The 23,385-nt window shown below is 31.4% G+C and overlaps 2 protein-coding genes across 4 annotated transcripts; one reads left to right on the top strand and one right to left on the bottom strand.

Annotated features, from left to right (window-relative positions):
- The first annotated feature begins 6,123 nt into the window (after positions 1-6,123).
- LOC136206813 (NAC domain-containing protein 76) lies at positions 6,124-8,933 on the top strand. The gene is made up of 4 exons (XM_065997989.1): positions 6,124-6,198; positions 6,870-7,047; positions 7,165-7,439; positions 8,250-8,933. The coding sequence occupies exons 2-4, from the start codon at positions 6,879-6,881 to the stop codon at positions 8,850-8,852; spliced, it is 1,047 nt and encodes a 348-aa protein (XP_065854061.1). The 5' UTR covers positions 6,124-6,198; positions 6,870-6,878; the 3' UTR covers positions 8,853-8,933.
- A 4,746-nt stretch (positions 8,934-13,679) lies between these two features.
- Positions 13,680-20,671, bottom strand: LOC136205701 (uncharacterized). 3 transcript variants are annotated; one of them, XM_065996420.1, is made up of 22 exons: positions 20,261-20,671; positions 19,833-19,993; positions 19,226-19,305; positions 19,041-19,127; positions 18,881-18,931; positions 18,669-18,786; positions 18,538-18,594; positions 18,370-18,434; positions 18,178-18,261; positions 18,059-18,109; positions 17,911-17,973; positions 17,698-17,744; positions 17,516-17,585; positions 17,011-17,073; positions 16,651-16,740; positions 16,459-16,497; positions 16,133-16,360; positions 15,973-16,058; positions 15,814-15,862; positions 15,563-15,643; positions 15,333-15,426; positions 13,680-14,307 (listed from the first exon to the last, which is right to left on the bottom strand). In XM_065996420.1, exons 2-22 carry the CDS (start codon positions 19,948-19,950, stop codon positions 14,108-14,110), a joined length of 1,821 nt encoding a protein of 606 aa, XP_065852492.1. In that variant the 5' UTR covers positions 19,951-19,993; positions 20,261-20,671; the 3' UTR covers positions 13,680-14,107. The 3 variants fall into 3 exon arrangements, with proteins under 3 accessions (XP_065852492.1, XP_065852491.1, XP_065852493.1); XM_065996419.1 differs by having other exon boundaries at positions 19,833-19,990; XM_065996421.1 differs by having other exon boundaries at positions 19,833-19,978.
- Between the last annotated feature and the right edge of the window lie 2,714 nt (positions 20,672-23,385).

Raw genomic sequence — 23,385 nt, 5'->3', positions numbered from 1 at the left:
TGGGAAAGACATAATAAAAATGAGTTCAAAAGTGTTATGAAAATAAATAAATTAATTAATTAATAATAGTAACATAGTTTTATAATTATTGAAAAATAAAATTTAAATAAATAAACACGGGGGATTTTTAATTTTTTTTTTTGGTAATGAAAACGCGGGGAAATTGAACCTAGGACCTTTTAAAAAGAGTAAAGTGTTTTTAACCATCTCATCTACCTTTAAACAATGAAATATTACCACATAGAGTATATATAAACTAATATTAGGAGGGGTCAAAACTACTCGTAACATATGGGTATTACAGTGTTACACAAAATATCACAATCCTAAAATTGTCAAATTTGGAAATCATAAGGTTTTTTCTTCAACTTAACCCTAATAATAACAAGTAGGAATAAATGATGAATTTATTTCTAAATTTGAATAATTTAGTTGAAAATCAAGTTTGAGTATCAATTTGATTTTCAACTTGACATCTCAAAATTGATGTGTCGGGATAAAAAAAAAGACATATGTCAAATAACAACCAATCTTATATATATTTTGGGGTGGAGCTAGTCCATAATTCGGGAGGCAGAGTCTCTCCGACCACCGGCTCCACCCTTAAGTACCGGTAGTTTTGCTCCTTGTAACCCCTCTAATATTAGTTCATATAGATTCTTTATAGTATTATTTCAATTTTTAAAAGTAGATGAGATTGTTTAAAATGCATGCTCCTATTTAAAAGGTTCCAAGTTCAATATTATTATTAATTCATTTAAATTGACTTTTTATTTTCATAACATGAACTCGTCTTTATTATGTCTTTTCTATTAAAAAAATTAATTTCCTATTTTTTAGACCCACATAACTTAATTTCTAAATTAAAATTTAATTTATAAAAAATACAAAAAAATTAAACTAAAAATAAAAAAAAATGTAATAGTTTTTTAGAAAGTAGCATTGTTCTTTTCACGTTTGACACTTTTAATATTTTAGTAAACACACCATGATATTTTAACGCGTTGGAGGCTAAATTCTTTTACCAAACCCTTATGGACTGAACTTTGAAAAATTACTCCTAACCATAATGTTAAAATTAGACGCAAAGCTTAAATTTCTGGCTCTGTCACATTTACTGTGTGTCATTTAAGACTAAAATGCAAGTTAAAAAAAGCCAAGTTACTACCCGAACTTGATTTTTCGGACCAAATTGATCCAACTTGAACAACTAAATTCATCCTTGGGATTGAATGATGTTTGTTGGATGAGCACGTGTTAATGCCACGGAGTTTCAGGGTTTTGCTTTTGGTTCTCACGTGCTATAACCTCACTCTTTTTCTTTTTCTCAATATTTACCATTTTGCAAGTTGTTTACATTGAAATACCCCTTAAGAAAAATGGATTCAGACGGTAAATGTAAATATTGACCAAAGTGAAAGAGTTAATATAAAGTAGGTAGCATAGCTTATAAATTGTATAATATATGCTTTGAAATAATAAAACAATTATTAATGGTTGCACTGAATTTGATGTAATCCACTGGATGGATGGATCATCCTTTTATTTGACCCAACTTTTCTTTGCAAAATTTTCAACACTATTACCTTAATTAATTATTTTAATTTTCATTTTTTACTATTAATTTGCTTTTTGGGGGAGACAACTTTGGAGGATTTGTTCTCTAGCCAGGCTAATACCTAGAGTAATTTAGATACTATTAATTTACTTTTCAAATATTTGGGGAATATAATTATTATTTCCTTTTCTAATTATCAAGTTGTTTCATATTTCTGATATTCATCACAAAAAAAAATCACTAATAAGCAATTGTTGAACTAGCCCAACTCGCCCACTCCTAACACTTTCCCACACTCAGAGATTCGACGTCTCCGTCGAATGAGTTTTGACGAAGTCTTTAATCTGCTGCTTGAAGGGTTGGAGATCTGATTCTTTCTCCCAGCTGATTTCTTCTTTGCCTTGTGCCTTTTATTTCACGAGGTATTCTTTGTACGAACGTCGGTTTGTGGAGGCGATCCTCTTTAATAAGATCTCTTCGACTTCTCTGCTTGCTAGTGCTTTCTTCGTGATTGGGGGTCTAGTATTCTTGTTTCTGTCCTCGTCCGTCTTATCTAAATGGTATGGCTTCAAATTGCTTACATGGAAGACCGGGTGCCCTGACATCCAACTGGATAGGTCTAGCTTATATGATACTGGCCCTACTTTCTTTATGATTGGGACCAGACCTTCATACTTCCTCACCAATCTTCGATCCCGATTGCGTAAGAAGCAGAATTGTTCTGGAAGCAATTTGACCATCACTTGGTCTCCCACCTAATTCTAATAATTTATCTTAAACATATGTACTCAGACTTTTATTTTCATCAATAAATATCAAATTTTGACTAAATTCTGTGTCAATGTTATACTTTTATCTTCCTTTATTTACCCGTCTTTTACTAATCCGTCTTTTACTTATCCGTAATAGCTTAAATAAAATTAATTATCCAACAAATTTTATATAACAAAGTTACAAACTCAATAGAGGTTGTTCAATTCTTATGTATCTCGTCAATCGCTTCATTTAGATTTCAAGTTTTTGGTGTGCAAATCCATAAACTTAATCGTATACCTTAATTAAGAATTAATTTTTCTGCCACGACCACACTCAAACCACACATGACAAGATTGAAATTAGTATATTCACAAAATATCGCTAACACACTTAAATATATATGAAATTCTAGAAATATAGATTCTCAAATTAATATTTAATTGTTGTCTTATATACAAAATTGTGGTTTGAATGATTTAGGCAACAATATTCTTAAGCTCAAAAACCCTTAGGTAGATTTTTATATAAATTAGGATGGCCCTAACATTTTTTGTGAACCCCAAGATCAATTTTAGTGGTACGTTAATGAAAATTTAAAAAAACTGATTTGATTGTTATTAAACTGTCACATTGAATCTTCCAAACTTCAATTATGTATAAGGTATTTAATCATCAATCTACCGAACATATAGAACTTAAACAAGGATAAGAAAAAAAATATCGACCTCAGCAATTTTGTAGAAATCCGAATGGAGAAGAGGAGCGCGAAGGAAATGGAGGAAGAGGGAGAGGGAACTAAATGGAGTGAGGAACGACAGACGAATATCAGCGTCGTCTTAAACATTTTTGGGGCCCGGAGCTAAATGAAAAAAAAAAATTCGGCCTTATTTATTTAAAAAAATTAATACTTTCATATAATAATAATGTTTCTACAAAATGAAATACCAAACTACTTTTAACTTAATTTTTAACATACTAAATATAATAAAAATAATTAAATTATATATTATATAATAATAATAATAATAATAATAATAATAATAATAACTAGGCCCCTTAAGACTCTTAGAGCATTAATTTTCTGGATACGTTAACATTCACTTAATTTTGCACATAATAATTAATAATAATAATTTATTTAGATATGTATAATAAAAAAACTGGGCCCTCTTAAATTTGGGGCCCTGTGCGGGAGAACTCCTTGTACACCCTTCTCCTACTCCCTTGACGAATATAAACTGATAGGTGTCAAAGGATGGATGGAGAAGATGAGGACATTGGAGACGGGATGGTTCGGAGTGGGTGGTATCAGCATAGAAGGTTTGAACAAGGAGCGACTCTAAGGGATGGTGATTAGGGCAGGAATGAACTTAATACCATATTGGAAAATGGAAAGTGAGCGATTCAGGCTTATTAGTAAGATGCGAATTCAATCAATGCAGACGCGTTATAAAACTGCGAGGTCCAAAGTATTGGAACCAAAACGGATAATATCTACATGGTATTAGTCAGGTTGTTACATGGTATTGGGTCAGGTTGTTATACGGTATTAAGACAGGGTTTTAGCGTTGTGTGAACAGGGTTTCATTAATTTATTCAAATAAACATTAATAAAGGAAATTATAACTCTTCATTCTTTTATCATTTCCTGAAACCCCAAACCAAAGGCTCCCTTAGTTTCCTTTCTTGGTTTGAGTTTTGTTTGTTTCCAACCTAATTGGGACGAAAGATGGACAATTTTTCAATTTGTAACTTGTTTCTACTCAAAAAATAGAAATTTTACAGTACTCCTCGAGTAATACTTCCGACCAATAAAAATCGTTTTTAATACCATGACATGAATATGATTGGTGGAAAGGAAAAAATATACATACATATGTTATGAATTCATTAGTCGGGAATATTATTCCTGGAACAGTAATGTTCACATGGACCCTAATGACCACTTTGGTCATTCGCTGTTAGATGTAGGCTCATTAAAATCCTAAGGTAGAGATTCAAAGCATCCTAAAGCTTAGATTTAATCAGCCTACATCTAACGGTGAATGACCAAATTCACGTAGTAATCAGGGTCCATGTGAACACTACTGATTCCTGAAATACCCTAAAATTTTCTCTAAAAAAAAGATGATAGAGAAATAAACATGTGTACATGCAATAAAACAAATTTTCTATACGTAATTTGATTCTTATGTCCCATCTTTATGTACAAAAATTAATCACTTATAATAGGATAAGAAATGGCAGCTCATTTTCTTGGTTTTTGACCATTTTTTCATGATGAACAGCCAAAATTTCTAGCTAATTAGAATTCTAGTTAATTATTATTATATTGTATACATAGGGTTCATAAAAAAAATGAGACCATAAGTGAACAATTTTAGGGGACTTTTTTGTTTTTACATATTTATTTAAAAAAAAATTATGCAATAAAATAATAAAATAAAATTCCTTTTTATTCCTTGTGGTGATATATATCTTTGACCGTGTGTGCGTGCATAATTGTTGACAAAATAGAGATATGGTAATGGAAAATGCCAAAAAGAATAATAAATTATTGAATTAAAATTGATTAGTAATTGACAGTTAAGCAGAATTTCTTCATTTTAATGTGGCAAATATTGAGGAATAAGGTTTCCCATTCAACTGACATTTACCACACCTTTTTCTCATGTACAGACATAAACAGCACAGTATTGAATTTTTTTTTATTTTTTTTTTATCTTTGATTTTTTTTTTAAATAGAAATTAGAACGAGACAGAACTTGATTCCATTTATCCTATAAAAATATTTCACTTTTACTTTTTAATTTTTCCTCAACTATAATTAATAGTTTATGTAATTTCTTTTAAAATGTATATTTTTATTCTTAGTACTGTAAATTATAAACTAATATATTATTAATATCATTATATCTCATTGGCAAGTTAGAAATTTCCATAAAACGGAACGATAATTACCATTTACGCCATATTTTTGGAAATGGGACAAGTTTTTTCCTCATTTTAACTATTTAGAGTCCATTTATTTTATCTGTTTCTGTTGCTGTTATGATAGATAGTAGATATTAGTTGATTTTTCTGTAAAAAGCCGTTGTTTCGAATTTTTACCAAACGTTTTTTTTTCTACTGTTTAGACTTAAAAAGCAAAAGACAGTTCCGAAAATTGAAAACACACTTAGTATTAGATTCTAGAGATTTTCGACTCCCTTTATACTGGAAATTAAACTTTTAAAAATCCACAAGATATAGTCAATTTATCTAAAATAAATTTGAGATATTAATTTAACCAACAAATAACTTTTTGTTAGTTACCTTTAGATCTGGCTTATTAGAATCATACGTTGAAGATTAAAATCGTCGTAAAATTTAGATTTAATAAGTCTATATCTAACTGTGACTAAACAAATTCATTTATCAGTCACTAACCAGGTGAAACCGACAATACAAATGTCATTTTAAACTGATTTAGTGTTTGGTTGATGACCTTTCTGTTTGCCTTTTAAATCTGAAAAGCAGCATTTAGATGTTTGGTTAATGACCTCCAGTTTGCTTTTTACACCAGAAAAGCAGCCATTTACAAAAAAAAAAAAATAAAAAGTAAAGTAGAACTAGTTTTCTCTGAATTCGGTGAAAATGGGTGTATGTTTCTGGGACAGATAAAATAATAATATTAATATTATATATTTCAGTAGCAATCCATCCTTGATTGTCTCTCCATCTCTTTTTAATAAAAATTTGCACTGATCCACATCTCTATCTCTCTATTAAAAAGCTATACATCTCATCGTGCCTTTTAAGCAAATTCAGGAACTTGAGCTTCACCTTTTCCCTCTTTCCATTGTCTTCTTTCTCTTGTCTCACATTTCTGTCCGACATCTAAGGTCTGCACTTTTTCTTTCTCTCTAAGTTTCCATCTTTCCTTTTACCTATTTATAACTAACAAGTTCACCATGCCCAGTCGCGGAGCCACGTGTCCGTTGCACCTCCGGCTACTGAAATCCACCCTAAGAAGGGTGGTTCCAGACCTGAGAAGGGTGGTTCTAGACGACTCTCGCCTGAAAAGAGGGTCCGAAGATGATGTAATTGCATCCTCGGACCCTTTTCTCTGGCTCCGCCACTGATTATGGATGGACTTTTGTATAAAATGTTTATTTTCTTCTCTAACCCTATAATCTAATAAACTAAAAGTTCACGTACAAATCATAGTACTCTTTCTTTAGTTTCATGTTATAAAATAGTAAAAGATAATAGTAATATGTCAGAATCTTATAACTGATTATATATATTTTGGGGTTCTTAAAAGAATAGAAAAGGCATGCATGGCTTTTGATCCACTTTTGTATAGATCTCTCATGTAAATAAAACTGATAAGACCATGTTTGGATCTCTTTCCAGCTGCTTTTCTCAATTTTTCATCTGGGTTTGGTGCATATTTATCCTTATAGTATCGGGTTTAGCTCAGTTGGTAACGCATGCTGAGTTTACACGAAACGTTTCAATTTCATTAATTCTGAGATGGAATAGGTTTTTTTTTTTTTTTTTTTATGAGTAGATAGAGAAGATGATGGCTGGAAATGGGCAATTATCAGTTCCTCCAGGTTTCAGATTCCATCCAACAGATGAAGAACTTCTGTACTACTATCTGAAAAAGAAAGTATCTTATGAAGCCATTGATCTTGATGTTATAAGAGAAGTGGATCTCAACAAACTTGAGCCTTGGGATCTTAAAGGTTTCAACTTTTTCTATCTTTATGTCAAACTTCAACCCTAATTTTAAGATCAGAAGTTTGACTTCTGATCACATATAACGCGATTATGATATGATAATCTGTTTTGATTTGATGCAGATAAATGTAGAATAGGGTCGGGGCCTCAAAATGAGTGGTATTTTTTTAGCCACAAAGATAAGAAATACCCAACAGGGACAAGAACAAATAGAGCAACGACAGCAGGGTTTTGGAAAGCAACAGGAAGAGATAAGGGAATTCAAATGAGCAACAATAGTAAGAGGATTGGGATGAGAAAAACACTAGTTTTCTACACTGGACGTGCTCCTCATGGCCAGAAAACTGATTGGATCATGCATGAATATCGCCTTGACGATGACAACTCCGACGTCCAGGTAATCATATCTTATATATACGAGCCTTTTAGGGTTTTAAATAATAGAGTGCGATCATACCAGCACTAATGCACCGGATCCTATCAGAACTCCGAAATCAAACGTGCTTCGGCAAAAGTAGTACTAAAATGCTCGCTTTTTACCCAAACTTTTACTAACCAAAAAAAATAATATAATGGGTGACCTTTTGTCTAAGGGTTTCTAAGTTTAGGGTAAAGTTTGCACATTGTAATAAATTATTATAAGTGTCAGGCAATACCCTCCCCTCAAGATGTTTTGAGAGATGAATTAGATTGTCATGGAACCGATTGAACTAAAAGCTCGAGCTGATAGTTAAAGGTCCACTTCATATTAATAGCTGACACACCCCCACACGCGAAAGCACACTTGGGCTTGAAGCGTGACAACACAGGCTCATATTACCATGTCCTGCAAATAACTCAACAAATGGGGCTGCCAGGAATCGAACCCAGGACCACTTGGTCACACTGGCTCTGATACCATGTCATGGAAGCGATTGGACTAAAAGCTCGAGCTGATAGTTAAAGGTCTACTTCATATTAATAGCTGACAAATTAGACCTAAGTTTAAGACTTAGATTAAGAGGCCGGGACTCCAAATCCCGACAACAACATGTACTGTTGAATTTCAACACATGGTAGAATGAGTTTGTATTGGATATGATATAAATTTACAGGTATTTACATATCAAGTAGTGTAAATACATTTCGAGTCTTATCTATCAGCTTAAATTTATAGGTCAATCGGTTCTTTAACACAGATTTTGATTTTTTTTTTTTTTTTTTGCAGGAAGATGGATGGGTGGTATGTAGGGTTTTCAAGAAGAAAACACAAACAAGAGGTTTCTTACCAGAAAACCTCCAAGAAGAAGCACAACAAAAACACTACTTTTCTCAAACTACTACTACTTCTTCTTCATTATCATTAATGGAACCTTTACCCGTACCCGTCCCCTTACCCTTACCCTTACCTTTACACTTACCCAATAAACACACCCATATCCAATCTCAATACGACTATAATTCCTTCGAAACTTCAATGCATCTTCCCCAGCTATTCAGTCCAGAATCTTCCACATTTCTTCCTCCTAATTTCTCACTCAACAACATGGACGTTGAATGCTCTCAGAATCTTCTCAGATTAACTTCCGACGCGCTCCTACAACAACAACAACAACCTCAGACGACGACTGATCATAGGTTTCACGGAGGCGACTGGTCGTTTCTTGATAAGCTTCTTGCATCTCATCATCATCATAGCTTGGATCAGAATAAAGGGAATCATCATAATCATCAAGTTGTTGATCATTTGGTTCATCCAACGCCTCATAAATTATTTCCATTCCCGTACCTTGGCTGCGAAAATGATCATACTGTGAGATTTTCTAAGTAGATTTTTTACTTCTTTGATTACTAGATGTTATTTAAGTTTATCATACTGCTTATTAATTATTTAATTATGTTCTTAAGCTGTAGACCGGATGTATTATTTGTTTTTATATATATATATATATATCGTTTATTAATCTTTCACTCGGCTAAATTTCAAATGCTAATTTATTCCTAAAATACAAAATACTATGGATTATTTTTTAAAAATAATGTAAGGCCTTCCGTGCTAAGCCTGAGGGAGGGCTCGAAAATAATTTAAATAATAATAATAACAAATATTAAGTTACAAATATAATCATAAGTCTAAATAAAATCGTAGTACACATAAACATATGGGAGAGAGGGGACAAAAATAGAAAAAAAAAATTATATAAAAAACTACCGAAATTAAAATATTAAAAGATGCACAGATAATAATTATATCCACTGGGTCTAAACAATCACAACACACAACTTCATCACTATATTTTCTTATAATAGTTTTCGCATGTTGATGCAATTGATGTTTTTTCAAAAATGAAAGTATTGCAAGTGACGTTTCCAAACTTGTTGATGTCAGGATTCGAAATTCCTTAGTTTGTCAAAGCAGCAGATTATTATCCAAAAATTTCAATTGCTTTTCGGATCCTCCTAATTTGAAGTTAAGATTATTGAAAAACTATTTGAGATCATCAACGCCACAAGAAAAGTTGAATGATTTAGCAATTTTATGTACCGGAATGTTAGAACATATTGATGTAAACATTGTTTTTAGTGATTCTGTATCTAGAAATACTCGTAGATAATGTTTTGGATGAGCAATTCGGTACTTTCGGAGAAATAAAATTTTTTTTTTATATGAAATTGAATATTTTTATTAGATATCTTATTAAGTGTAATAAAATAAAAGTCATTTTTAAGTAATTTTTATTTTACACTGTTGATTTTTGTATTTTATTTCACTTATACTTATTTATTAGAACTCTCATTTACTATTTTTTCACAAACCTCCAAAATCTCAGAATCGGTCCTGATTGATAGCCTTCTCATAGGCTTCAAATTTTGAGAATTTTAGCTATATAAAAGTCGTTGGAGAGGTGTGTCATTTTTCTCCCATAATCCGTTGATTTTTTTATGCAAGAAGCGAAGCCTACTAATTGCAATTTTGTCATTTTTCTCTCGTAATCCGTTGAGACCGAACTCTTTTATCACTTTCTTCCTCACCAGGTTTCAAAATATTAGTTGAAGGTGCTTAGTTGGATTCTCTTTATTCTCTTACCAAATTTATTTATGCTTTTATATTCCTAAATTTTTTTAAAAAAAATTTAACTGTTAGTTAACAATGACAATAACATCTTTTCAAAAAAAAAAAAAAAAAAACAATAACACATTATAACATAATGTTATACAAATAAAAAGAAAAGTTATTTTCTATACATCTTATCATGTTTTCCTTCATAGAAATACATAAAAAGAGTTGTGTCTATCGTCGCATAGATATGGTCCATTGAAAAGTCATAAAATTATTTCTAGAGAAAAACATTAAAAAAAAGGTATCGAAAGTGTCAGGATAGACACATAGATGGGAGAATGAAGAAGGAAGATAAAATTCAATCTTCCTCATCCAAAGTAGACCTAGTTAGTTTTGCTCAAATGAGACTGCATATATGTTGTCACTGTCAAAAATGAAAGGAAGGAGAAGATTGATGGATAATGGTGTGTCACTGAGTTTAGGGAGTGCAACGCCGGTTGAGGCTGAGTTTGAGAGGGCCGCTCACTAATTGAAGCTTATCAACGACTCTCTCACACGACTTTTTAATTTTCTAGGGGACCAAACATTTTAATGTCTCACTTACTGCACACCTAAAATAACGTATTTTTTTTATGAGGACATCAAGTTGACTGAATATGTGAAAATGGGTAGTTTAGAGAAATCGGATCAAAGGGACGACATACCGAGGGGAAGAGATGAAAAACCGTGTAGAAAACAGAGCCCATACTACGTGTCGAAAACTCAAACGTTGTGTGGATCCAAATTGAGAGATGTCTTGTGGACTTTCAAGTCATTATAGCTAAAACTTTATGTTTCTAAAAATTAGGTCCACACATCGTGTAAATGCACTTTCGAATAAGTCTTACCTTCTCCAGTTGCCTTCTAATTGCAACTTTGTCACTACTTATTTACAACTCTTAGCATCAATTTATTTACAAGTTTGCCACACTTTTATCCTTATTCTATTTTAGCCCCTTAATCTCTTATTTAGCTAGTTATATTATTAGCCTTTTATATAATTTAATTCTTTAGGTTAGAAAGGATATAAATTCATCTCTTTCATGTAATCAAACAATCTTTTTTTTAATCAAATACAAATTACTCTTTGAACGTTTTAGGGTTTATCACTTTTATCAAATGGGAATTTCTAATTCCTACCAGTTTTAGCTTGTGAACTTGTGGGTTTCCAAGTTTAACCTAAAAATATTTTTTGTTAGTTTATCGTTAAAATATCGTCACAATCTCCATCTATATCAATTTTAGGCATGCAAAAGCAAGGTACCCAGCCCATTAGGCTGACATGCTTTTTACATAAGCCCACTCTCAAAATTGGGCTTAAGTTAAATACAAAAAAGTGCCTAAATATCCATTAGGGATTGGCAACTTCCATCTCTGTTAAGAGGCAGAGAAAGATTGGGGGATGGGGTGAGGAGCTCTAGCACCACTCTACTTTGTGGGGTCACGTCGCGTCGGGGCTGGAGGGTGTTGCCCTCCACCACCCCCACCCCTGAGCTTCTTTCGCCATTATATGTATTGTTTCGGAGATGAATCAGATGAAAATTAGTGTGTTTGTAATGATTCGGTCATGAGGAAATGATGTCGAGATATGGAAGGTTTGAATAGTTAGTGACTCTAAAAGAATGGTAATGAAACAAAGCTAAAGAAATGATCGAAATATATTAGTAAATTATGTTTCGCATATATATAGACGTATTTAAATGTTGCGAGACTTAAGAGATTAAATTTTGTTTAAAGCCGATGACATCACACCATAAAAAGTCAACTTCAGTATTTCTAATTGGAGGCAAGTTAGAGTGTTTGCTTATCTTTAAAATAGATACTAGTGATATGATAAGTATCAATCAATCTTAAGAGAATAAAAGTAGGAATATTTCTTTATATTCTATCAACATTAAATCTTGATAATGTTTCTTACAAATAAAGTAAGTGTTGATAATGTTTCTTACAAAAAAAGTAAGTGTTGATAATGTTTAAATTAAACAAAATATTCTTCAAAAAAAAAAAATTAAACAAAAATATATATATAGAAAAGTGTTGAAAAAAAAATACTCATTCCAGACCTAAAAAAACTTGTGATAAATCTATTGGTATATCATTATTATTTAGCATAAGCTCCAAAACTAGGACCATAAAATTACATGGATGTATGTGGCTTAAATTAAAAATGAATAATATTAGAGAAAATTACATAGAAATTCATCTTTTAAAAACTATTTACAATTATATCAAGTCATAATTTTGGATTATGTCAAATAAGTAAAATCAGTACTTTTAATATATTTTAAGGATTATAATTTATAAATTAGAAGCCTGGAATATATTTTATACGGTTTATGATTTATGAATTAGAGTCTAGATTTTTTAAATTATGATGTAAAATCATAGTATATTGAGAATAATGACATTAGTTGTAATTTTGTACTTAATTATGATATTCATGTATTTGACCCTATTATATAACATGGTCAATGGTATAGTGTATATTGCAATAAGTAGTCACAACACAATAACAACTTTTTGTAGAATGTATAAATTTACAAACTGCACATATTCTTATTTATTAACTTTTAAATTTCACAGATTATCTTTATTCAGTAGTTTTCACTCCAACTACATAATTTATTTTTATAAGCTTCTTTTTACTTTATTGTATTTTTTTAGTGATTCAATAGTGTTGTGTGTTTGCCTTGTTAGTATTAGATAATGATAATGTAATGAGATTACAAAAATATTGTATAGTAGAAATAATTATATTCATTACAGAAATGTATAGTAAAACAACAAAATTATATTCTATTTAAAGTCTTAATGGTAAAGGCTATGCTTACTTTGTTTTTTACAAAGTAAAAAGTAAGCTTTACTTTGTGTGTTTTCACTATTGGATTAATTTTATTCCCCATCATCCAATGGTGAAAACACACCAAGTAATGGTACTTTGTCAAAAACAAAGTAACCATAGAAGGCACCAGTCTTAATTCTATAAAAGTTGCATTTTAATTTTAAATTATAATAAAATCAACAAACTATTTTATATATATATATATAATTTTATTTCATATTATAGCAAACTATTTTTTATATTTATATATATAATCTTATTTTTCTTAGTAATCAAAATCAAATCGATAAATTTCGATATTGTTTCACAGTTTTCTTCCTAAAACTGAACAAATATCATAAAATACTAAAAAATCGACCCGAAAATATAAAGTAACCGGACTAAAATTTTATTTCAATTAAAAGATGGTGATTTCAGTTTAAATTGATAATTTTAGAAAGATTATAATGCCAATTAACTTCAGAACATAGCTAGGTTAGGGGCCAATTTGAACTTTAATCCAAAAATAAATTTGGAACGAAACAAACCCGAAACTTCAATTACCGTCAACATATTTAACTCGCCATATAATACATACAATATGAAACTCCCAACTAAAAAATTTGTTGATCACAGATATTTTCACTGAATCAAAGTAACCAAAGTCCTTGAGAATCAAATAGTGCATATTATACATATTTATAAGCTTGAGAAATTCATAAAAAGAAAGGGAACAATGAACAAATAATTAATTGCTATGATATCATAATTCTGGGTTCACTCAAACACTTAGTTTCATGTTAAACCAAAAATCATTGCAACCAGCACTGATTACGAGCACTAGAAGAGTCTCAACTCTAGTAAATCTCTTCTAGCAACTGCCAAAATTCCAAAAAGAAAAAAGAAAAAGAGAGCGAGACACCGCGTCGCTACTACGAGAAGGTAATTAAGTACCTTAAATCCCATATTTGTCACTATTGAACTTGAAAATACAAGCTTTTAGTCATCAGTTCAGCATCATATCCTAAAACAAGTCAACTTGAGACATGAAAAAACACTAACCCGCCCATACTCTTCTTCTGTACAAACATAACCAAAAAAGTGTCGGAAGGACTAAAGAAACCGAACTGACCGACACGTGCATTGTGAATTTCCCATTGCATTCTCAATGATGCATGCCGTTGCTGTTCCCGTTGCTATATACTCCTCCGTTTACTGAACCATTGGAAAACTTGACACCGTTTCCGTTTTGGTGGCTTTTAACGGTTGATTTTCCATTGCTCATTCCATTTGATAAAGGCTTGTTTGCATGGCAATTGTTTTGCAAGAAACCTTCCAATTGTCCACATGCTGCTGCTATAAGTCCTATAACATGAAAAACCAAATTATTATCAATTTCTTAGATGACAACACGATTTGCAGAGACAAACCGTCTGACACGACCTATTTGACACAATTATCATTTTTGTTACATTTGTATCATATATAATAATGTGGAATATACATATCACGTAATACAGATTATTACACTTACACAACAACTGATTGACAACTCTAATAATCACATCCAAGTAAGGAGAGTTCGAAAGTAACTAATTTGAATAAAGTAGGTTCTTCGATTCCGGATCCCTCAGATTGAACTTGACCACTTTCATAGAGAAGCTTAGCAAATGATTTAGGTTAGGCTTGAATTATTATGAGATCCATGAATTTTGCTATTTTTACACATTGGAGCTCATGATCATTTGAAGATCTCCAGAAGTATACCTAATGAAAACCGACGGTACAATTTTATTCTGTTCTAAAGAACAAGTCAAAGGTTTCATTCAATTCTGGGACTGGATCTTATTCGGGAAGTTCAAAAATCTCACAGATTTGTGCTCAGCCATAAGCTATAAAGGAAAATCTCCAAAATTGTACCTAATAAAAGTCAACAGTACACTTCGTTTCGGTCTATTGAAAAATTCAAGGGTTCAATTCAATTTGGATCTTTTTATTCCGGTATTTAGTCCGGTTAAACAATCTCCATGATCCGTGCTTAGCCCTAAACCTACACATTGAGCAATCGATGATTTATACATCTACACATCGAGCCCTTCAATCAAGAGCTCAATTATACTTTCTAAGGATTCAAAGTGTTGCCCTATAAATTGATTGAGGGTTTAATTTATAAAAATAAAAGATTAGGGGCTCAATGTGTTAGGAGCCTCAGGATGCTTTGGTCAACAGATTTATTCACGGACTTGAAAATACGAGGACTCTGTAAACCAAGGCATGCCACTCAATACATTTGTATTCGTAACTTCATATAACAAATTTGATTGATTGAATTATCGTTTATTGAATAAAAACAAATTATCTTAATACAACATAGGATAGAGAAACAATACCTAAGAACAGAGCAGAAGGTTTCCCTGGCCTAGATTTAAATTCAGGATGGAACTGAACACCAACAAAGAATGGATGATCATTCAATTCAATAATCTGCAACCAAAAGAATCAAAATGCCAGTGAAAAACCAATTGTAAATGTTTAAAAAACATCAATTTATTCTTCCAATTGTTTATATAGTTAATGTAGATAGCCGAATCCTGCAACCAATTTCTCTAAATAACCTTACCTCCATGCGCTGACCAGTTTCATCTCTGCCAACAAACAATAGACCCTTCCTTTCGAATTGCGATATCATTTCCGGATTGACCTATAAAACACAAATTACTGTTATTAGGTGACAAGTAGGACATGGTATTTCTTACAATCATCATCTTCTGCAGATGCATTGTCAAATAGACATGTTACGGTACAAATTTATTCCCAGTATTTTTAGGAAAAATCAGAAGTTTGTATCTTAAGCCAACAGACAAAGTTTACCTCATATCTATGCCGATGTCTCTCATCAACAAAGCTGACATTGCCATACCTAAAAAAATTTAAAAGATACTTTGAGGATTCTGACAAAAGAAACATTGCTCGACTAATGAAAATAGTAAATAGTAAGAGAGATACATGAAAGTCAGTTATAAATCTTACAATTTTGCTGATTTACAATCAGGAACCTTGAAATAAGTCCGCCTTGATCCCAGGCGCATCGTCCCTCCCATGTGAGTTTTTGACCCCTGCTAAATGAAAAAAGTTATATATGACAGATGCAACATACAAGAAATATTAAGACTGCTTTATATAAGTATACCTCGGGCATAAATATGACACAAGGACTCGAGGTTTCCGGATCAAATTCTGTACTGCTTGCATCATGCAAACCGAGGACAGATCGGGCAAATTCTACGACAGCAATTTGCATCCCCAAACAAATGCCGAAGTATGGAACTTTGTTCTCCCGAGCATATTTTGCGGCAAGAATCTTCCCTTGCACCCCTCTATCACCAAACCCTCCTGGAACTAAAACACCATCAGCTCCCTGTAGCAAAACGTAAGATTAGGACTCAGAAGAAAAATTTAATTGCAAGATGCTCAAAAACCAAACATCAATGTGACAATTGAACATTAGAATGTCACCTTCAAAACATCCCATGCAGCTTTATAAACATCAGGAGCCTGCATAGAGTAAGAGTAATCAATATTAAATTCAACACAACTAAATAATAAAAGCACCAATACGCTGCCTTCTTTCTGTGCACATGCTCAGGATATACATTAAAGAAAAATAGAGCGCAGCATAATGTAGCGAAATTGATATTCAGTACTGACTTCTGCTGCAATAGCATCTTCTAGATCACCTGCAGCAACCCATTCTACAACAAGCTTCCGGCGGCAAGCAACTGAAGCGTGCAAAAGAGCCTGCACAAACTCCCAAGTATCAGCTTCTCACATCTAACAGCTTTGTCACTCAAATACCAATCCCGAATAAAGAACAGAAAACTATCAATTGAACTTATATGTCGCATTAGCAAACAATTTATTAGAAAAAATAGCCTTAGCTAATAACCCTGTTGCCAGTAGTAATCCAATTTTTGACTGCTAATGGTGGAAATAAGATTGTGAATAACATAAAATCTATGAAGTAAAATAATTTAACAAAAAAATGGAGGAATAATTAAAAAGTATTACCTTCAAAACAGAGAGGTAGGAATCTGAAAGTCCTGTGTACTTTCCAACCATGGCAATTCTTACCTGCATTAGCGCACACAGTTGAGCAAATTAAAGAAAATATAGAAACTTGTTTTTTAGAATCTGGAAACTCGTTTTCTAGGATGTAATGTGATTTCAGAAGTGGATCAATGTCAATCGCATGTTCAATAAATCCTAAATATTTTCTAGATCAACTTCTACAAGCTTCCAAAATGGGAAAAAAAAAAACTCTTTTCTCTCTATTATGTGTTTTGTATGTGTTTCTTCTTAATGTATATATAAGAAAAATAAAAATACATTAATTTTAAATTTTTATAGATATATCCATATATTTTGTTGTTTATGCGTTCCAGTGTACTATATTTGTTACAAATATCATTTCCCGATTTCAGTTTCAGTTTCAATTTCTGTATCTGTCTCGGTTTCCATGTAGCATAGACAATACTTATATCTTGAATCACAAGTAATGGTGTTTAGTACTAACAGGATCATGAAGCATGTCACAGATTTTGGCTCTAGCAGTCCACTCATGCAGCTCTGGGTCCCCAGCTATGCTGAAAACTAAAGAAATGTTAACAAAAATACTTAACAAGAACTGTCAGGAAATCCAAGAAATGAATAGCAAAATGTTAATATGGAAACAGTGAGAAATTTCAGAAGCCAAACCCTTGGAGATGCAGTGCCTTCAAGATTGATTCATGTGCTTTCTGATTCTAATCACGGTGAAGGAAGAAAAAGAAAAACCCCCACAAAAAAAGAAACTTACGTCAAAAATATGTACATATCTTTATTTAATTCAATTAGGAGTTTATTAAACAGCACATCAGAATACACCCACACACACAAGTGATCTAATATTCTAAGGTGAAAACTGCTTACTCTTAGTAGCAAAGGAATATGCCAAATGTTTGAAACATCATATAGAGTGACAATGTTCTCAGCCTGTAGATAATTATAATTCAATTAAATAAAATAAAAAAAATAAGGTTAAAAAGAAACCGAATAAAAGAACAGCATGGCTTCATACCGGCACATGGCAAAACTGGGCAAGTTTCAACTTGACATTCTCCTCAAGTTCCTATTAAAGACAAAGTAAAGACATGAGCCAAAGATCACGCATTTCATAAATATAATATGAAGTGCTACCTTTGAACTACGACAAGCTAAGATATCCGGTGTCAAACCAAGTCCTCTTAACCCTCGAACACTATGCTGGGTTGGCTTTGTTTTCTGTATCCAAAGCATTCGCACTTGTTAAGTGCATCAGTCAACAAATGCTATATAACTCGTAATTTCACATGCAATGCCATATTATGGAATGAACTTATATAAACATACCTGCTCACCAACCACATTGATAACAGGCACAAGGCTGACATGGATCAAGCAGAAATTGCCAGTTCCTGAAAACAAACAGCAAATAATGAGTGTTATAGTGGAAAGAGAAAACATTAAAAAAAATCTAAATCAAGCGGTTGAATATAAGTCCAGAAAACATCAGCTTACCTACACGGTACGAAAACTGTCCAAGTGCTTCAATAAAAGGCATTGATTCAATATCCCCTGCACCATATGAGGTCAAGTTTAAGCCAACGGAAGATGCCTTGTCGAAAATCACATTAAAGGCAGTGAAGTACCTATAGTTCCTCCTAATTCAATTACACAAACATCAGCTGGACCTTCTTTTCCGTCCACTGGTATAATTGCTACACGCTCTATCCATTCTTGGATGGCATCAGTAATGTGTGGAACTACCTACGGTAACACAAGGTAAAACTGTGAGCTTTATTCATGATATCTCATGGCAAGCACAGAATAAAAACAGCAAAATGTTGAAAAGAAAACAGACCTGCACGGTCTTTCCAAGATAATCTCCTCTTCTCTCCTTGTCAAGCACAAACTGGTAATATTCAAGTAAATAATCAGATGCAGCAAGATATTAGAGAAAGTAAAATTTTGAGAATGTCTAGTTCACAGATTGCCTTGAAACAGGGAAGATACCAAACTACCTGATATATTTTTCCAGTTGTAATATTGTTGTCACGGGTTAGCTTTAAGTCTAGAAACCGCTCATAGTTGCCAAGATCCAAATCCACCTTTTGAAGGACCGAAACGGATAGAGATTACCATTATAATAATCCTCACATCAATTATAAATCTAATATGAAAATATAGCTCATTGATAAGTATTTACCTCTCCACCATCATCTAAAACAAACACCTCCCCATGCTCGAAAGGAGACATGGTCCCGGCATCAGTGTTTAAATAAGGGTCTGTAAATATGCAACAACAAAGTCGAAACATAATTAAAGAAAAACAATGGCTTTTCAGCAACAACAAATAAAACAAAATTGGCTAGGCACATTTACAAATTGAAGCTCATAAAACAACCAAGAAAGGATTGTGTATGATCAACTTGGACTAATAAATGTAGCCAATCTCCTCAGATAAAGGATAAGGTCCAAATTTGCAGATTTACCCCTAACATACAAAATGATAAATTTTATCGAAACACTTGGAGAGTTATTTAAGGGTGACTGCCACATCTTAGTGCATTTTGGTAGCTTGTTTGTAAATGTAGTAACCATTTTAACCACTTTGAAAGTTATTTCGTGATTAACTTCTATGTGGCACACTACATAGCTGATATTTGGAAGGTTTGATCTTGATTGGAAACATTAAGGGGTAAATTTTGACCATTTTGTAAATTAGGGGTAAACAGGATAGAGGGGAATTTGGACCTTATCCCTTCAAATATTGACATATTGCATACTTAAAAATCATATAATGAGAAGCATACCAATCTTAATAGAAGTAACACGGAGACCACAAGCTTTAAGAAGAACACCAATACTACTTGCAGTTACACCTTTGCCAAGTCCACTAACAACACCACCAGTGACCAAAACATACTTCATTTTTCTTCTCCTCTTCTTCTTTCTCTCCCTGTGTTTATTTCTGCTAATGTTATTAACAAATACATGAAATGAGAACAACAGGGGTAGTATCAATTAACAAAGAAACACACAAAATGTGGCCATTAAGCAGTAGAGATATGGATATGATTATAAAGTGAGAAAGTGAGAAAGAGCAACTTAGTTTCTGATAAAACCAAAGAATAAAACAAGGAGAGGTCAATCAAAAGAAAGTGGATAGAGTTGAAAGAAAAACATAGATATTATAGATAAAATTGATACCAAAAGCGGTGTGAATAATGAGAAAAATCACCTTGTTATCAATGACGGTGTTCTCGAAGCCCGGCCTCACTTTCTCCCCCCTCTCTGCTTTGTTTTTGAGAAAAAGAAACAATCTCTGTGTGTATAAACAGAAGAAACTCTTCTTTTCAGGGGAAAAAAGAGAACTAGACAGAGATAGAGATACAGAGAAAGGCAATATCCATTTTTATTTATCTTTGTTTTGATCAGTCTTAGTCTAGAATGAGAAAACAAAGATTTCTTTGTTCAGAATCAAAATGAGATACCGAATGATGAATCCAATAAAACAAAATTACAAACAGAGATCAAATCTTTTAACTCAAGAATCACAAAAAGAGAGTAAATGGCTTGAATTTCAATGCACACTCATCTCTTTTTGTTTCAGGGTGGGAGGGCGGCGGGTTTGAGAATACCTTCTTCTCTGTGTTTATATTTATGGGGTTTTTTCCTCTCTTTTTTTCTTTCTCAAAAATTAATAATATAATAATAACATATAATTCTTTTTGTTTAACAGTGTCATTTTCTTATAACATATAGTTATTTATTTACTTTTTTTTTTTTTTAGGATTTCTATTACTTGGAATTTTGAATTTTGTAGATTTTTAATTTGTGAGTATTATATATTTCTTAAAAATATAAAAGATAAAAGAGTGGTTGTTAGACATTTTTAGGAAATAATAAAAAAAATATTATTATTCTTTTATAGCTAGGGGAATATCTACTTTTGACTACCATAAAAATTACAGTATCTTTAATGGATTTACTTTTTCACAAAAAAAAAATTATTTGAAAAATTTAATGAAATAACTTATTGTGTGGTTTCAGAAAAAATCTCGAAATACCGATGAAAGACTGTACTCTTTCTGTTCTACGATATATGTCTTTTAAGGTTAAGATAGAAGAATTAAGAAAATCAATTAATTTTCACTAAAAGACTTTGTTACTCTTGTATTAATTGCATCCATTAATTGTTTTTTTATCTATTTCTAAAGTAAAAAGACAATTTAAATGTATTTGATAAAAATCAATTAATGTGCATAGATTGAATCAAAATGACATTTATTATAAAACAAAAAAAATTATTTAAAAAAACATGTATTGTGGAACGGAGAGAGTAGTTTCTTTGTTGTCAATACGAGAGCTGCAAACCGAAGACTTTTAAATTAATATTGTTAAATTTGACTGTTAACGGTCTCAAAATATAAATTTTCAAGAATTAAAGTTGTTTAGTATCATGTTTACTCTGGAACAACATTTTTTATTTTTACAATCATGATTTTTTAGAGTTTTTTCTCTCTAAATGTTAATTGTCAATCAGATAGGCATGTCCGTGTCTCGTCAACTCTAATATTTAGTATTTGTATAAATTTGAATCCACCTCTCTCATCACCAAACAACATTTAAATGACCTCAAAACTAGAAAATTAAAAATAAATTTCCTTAAAATATAATTAAATTCTTGAAATTTTTCATTTTAAGGTCATTAGTGGCCAAATTTGATAATATCAACTCAAAAGTTTTCGATTTGTAAATTTCAACAAACACAATCCTCATTTTGTCAACAAAAAAATCATCTGTAAATCAATGTAACCACGAAAGATTTTTATTTGGAATTAATCCTGACTTATAATAATATATACTTTCAAAAAATACATAATTTAATTATCCCATCCTAAAAATAAATTGATTTAAATTAATAATCATAAGATAAGTTCTAAGTTATGTATTTTATATCAATTAAGATGGCTTAGGTAGTTGAAGGCTTCAAGTCACTTAATTAGTAATTTCCAGATCTGATTAGCCTAGTAATTGGATAATTTATCATGGATGTTATTATATTCAAATACTAGTTTTTTCAGGAATTTATTATCACCAATATATATTTTGCAACTTAAATTTTTAAATAGTATGTGAAAATTTAAATAGTAAACAAAATAATTTAGAGTTGGTTTGAGTCGTTAAGAGTTTCAAGTAGCTTAAAGGGATGTTTGTTTACCTACTTTTCACTTCCTATTTGCCTTTTCACTCAAAAAAAATGAGAGTTTTAGATTGGTTAGGAACCTTATCTTTGTTTTTTATACTTGAAAAGTAGATTTTTATAAAAGCAAAGAATCTCAGCTTTTCAGAAAAACAGTTTTTTCTAACAGCAAACAGCAGGTAATTCAAATGGGCTTAGATTTCGAGTTCGAATCTTAACGTACGCATAAAGTTTTAATTGGAAGATGATCCACCTTAAAGGCTCTGACGAGTCTCGAAACCCAAAAATCGGATATACTATAAATTTTTTTATAGAATTTCATTCTATATTTAATTTTTCATTATATGATAAAATAAATAAATATGATTTATCTATAATTTTTAACTATTAATCTATATATGACAAATTAAATAATAGGGTGAAATTAGGAATATCTATTTATCTATTTTTTTCTAATATATATATATATATATATATATATATAAATAATTGTTTTTTTTTAATCATATAAATAATTGTTTTAATTTCAAAAAATATATATATATATAAATAATTGTTTTAGGGTTTTGTAATATGGGATTCCGTGTTCATTGTTTGTTTTTTAACTGACGGTGGGGAAGTTGTTTAAAAAAAAACTGACGGTGGGGACGATAATGCAAACAAAGAAATATTTAATATTTTATTGGCAAAGTTTTTATTATATTTTATTTTTTCGTTTGCTGTTATTAGCAAATTCCATATAAAAGTTTTTTTTACTTTAAATAATAAGAATAAATAAAATGGTAATTGACTCACACCATACGAACTAGGATATTTTCTTCCTTTATCTTTTTACTATTTTGATGTTGAATAGTTTTTTCTTGTCATTTTTCATGTTTTTCAAGTCAAAAAGTTTTTCTTTTGAAAATATTTGATTTCACATCGCTAGGAATGGTGATGGGTAGAAATTCTCCGCACCCTGCTGGGATTCAAACGATAAAATTGAAAAAATTCTGAAATAATCACTCATCTTGATGGAAAGGAGAGACATTTTGTTTAAAATTTCGAAATGAAAATGATGTTGGGATACTATTTTGCTCCACTGAGTTCCATCCTAGTTCAAACATAAATTTTCGTAGAGATTACTTAAAAAAAAATTGTATGAATCTTTGATATTTTAT

Source organism: Euphorbia lathyris, chromosome 9 (assembly GCF_963576675.1).
Source record: "Euphorbia lathyris chromosome 9, ddEupLath1.1, whole genome shotgun sequence".
Taxonomy (NCBI): domain Eukaryota; kingdom Viridiplantae; phylum Streptophyta; class Magnoliopsida; order Malpighiales; family Euphorbiaceae; genus Euphorbia; species Euphorbia lathyris.
Note: the sequence above shows the minus strand (reverse complement) of the source record. Positions and strands in the feature narration are given on the sequence as shown.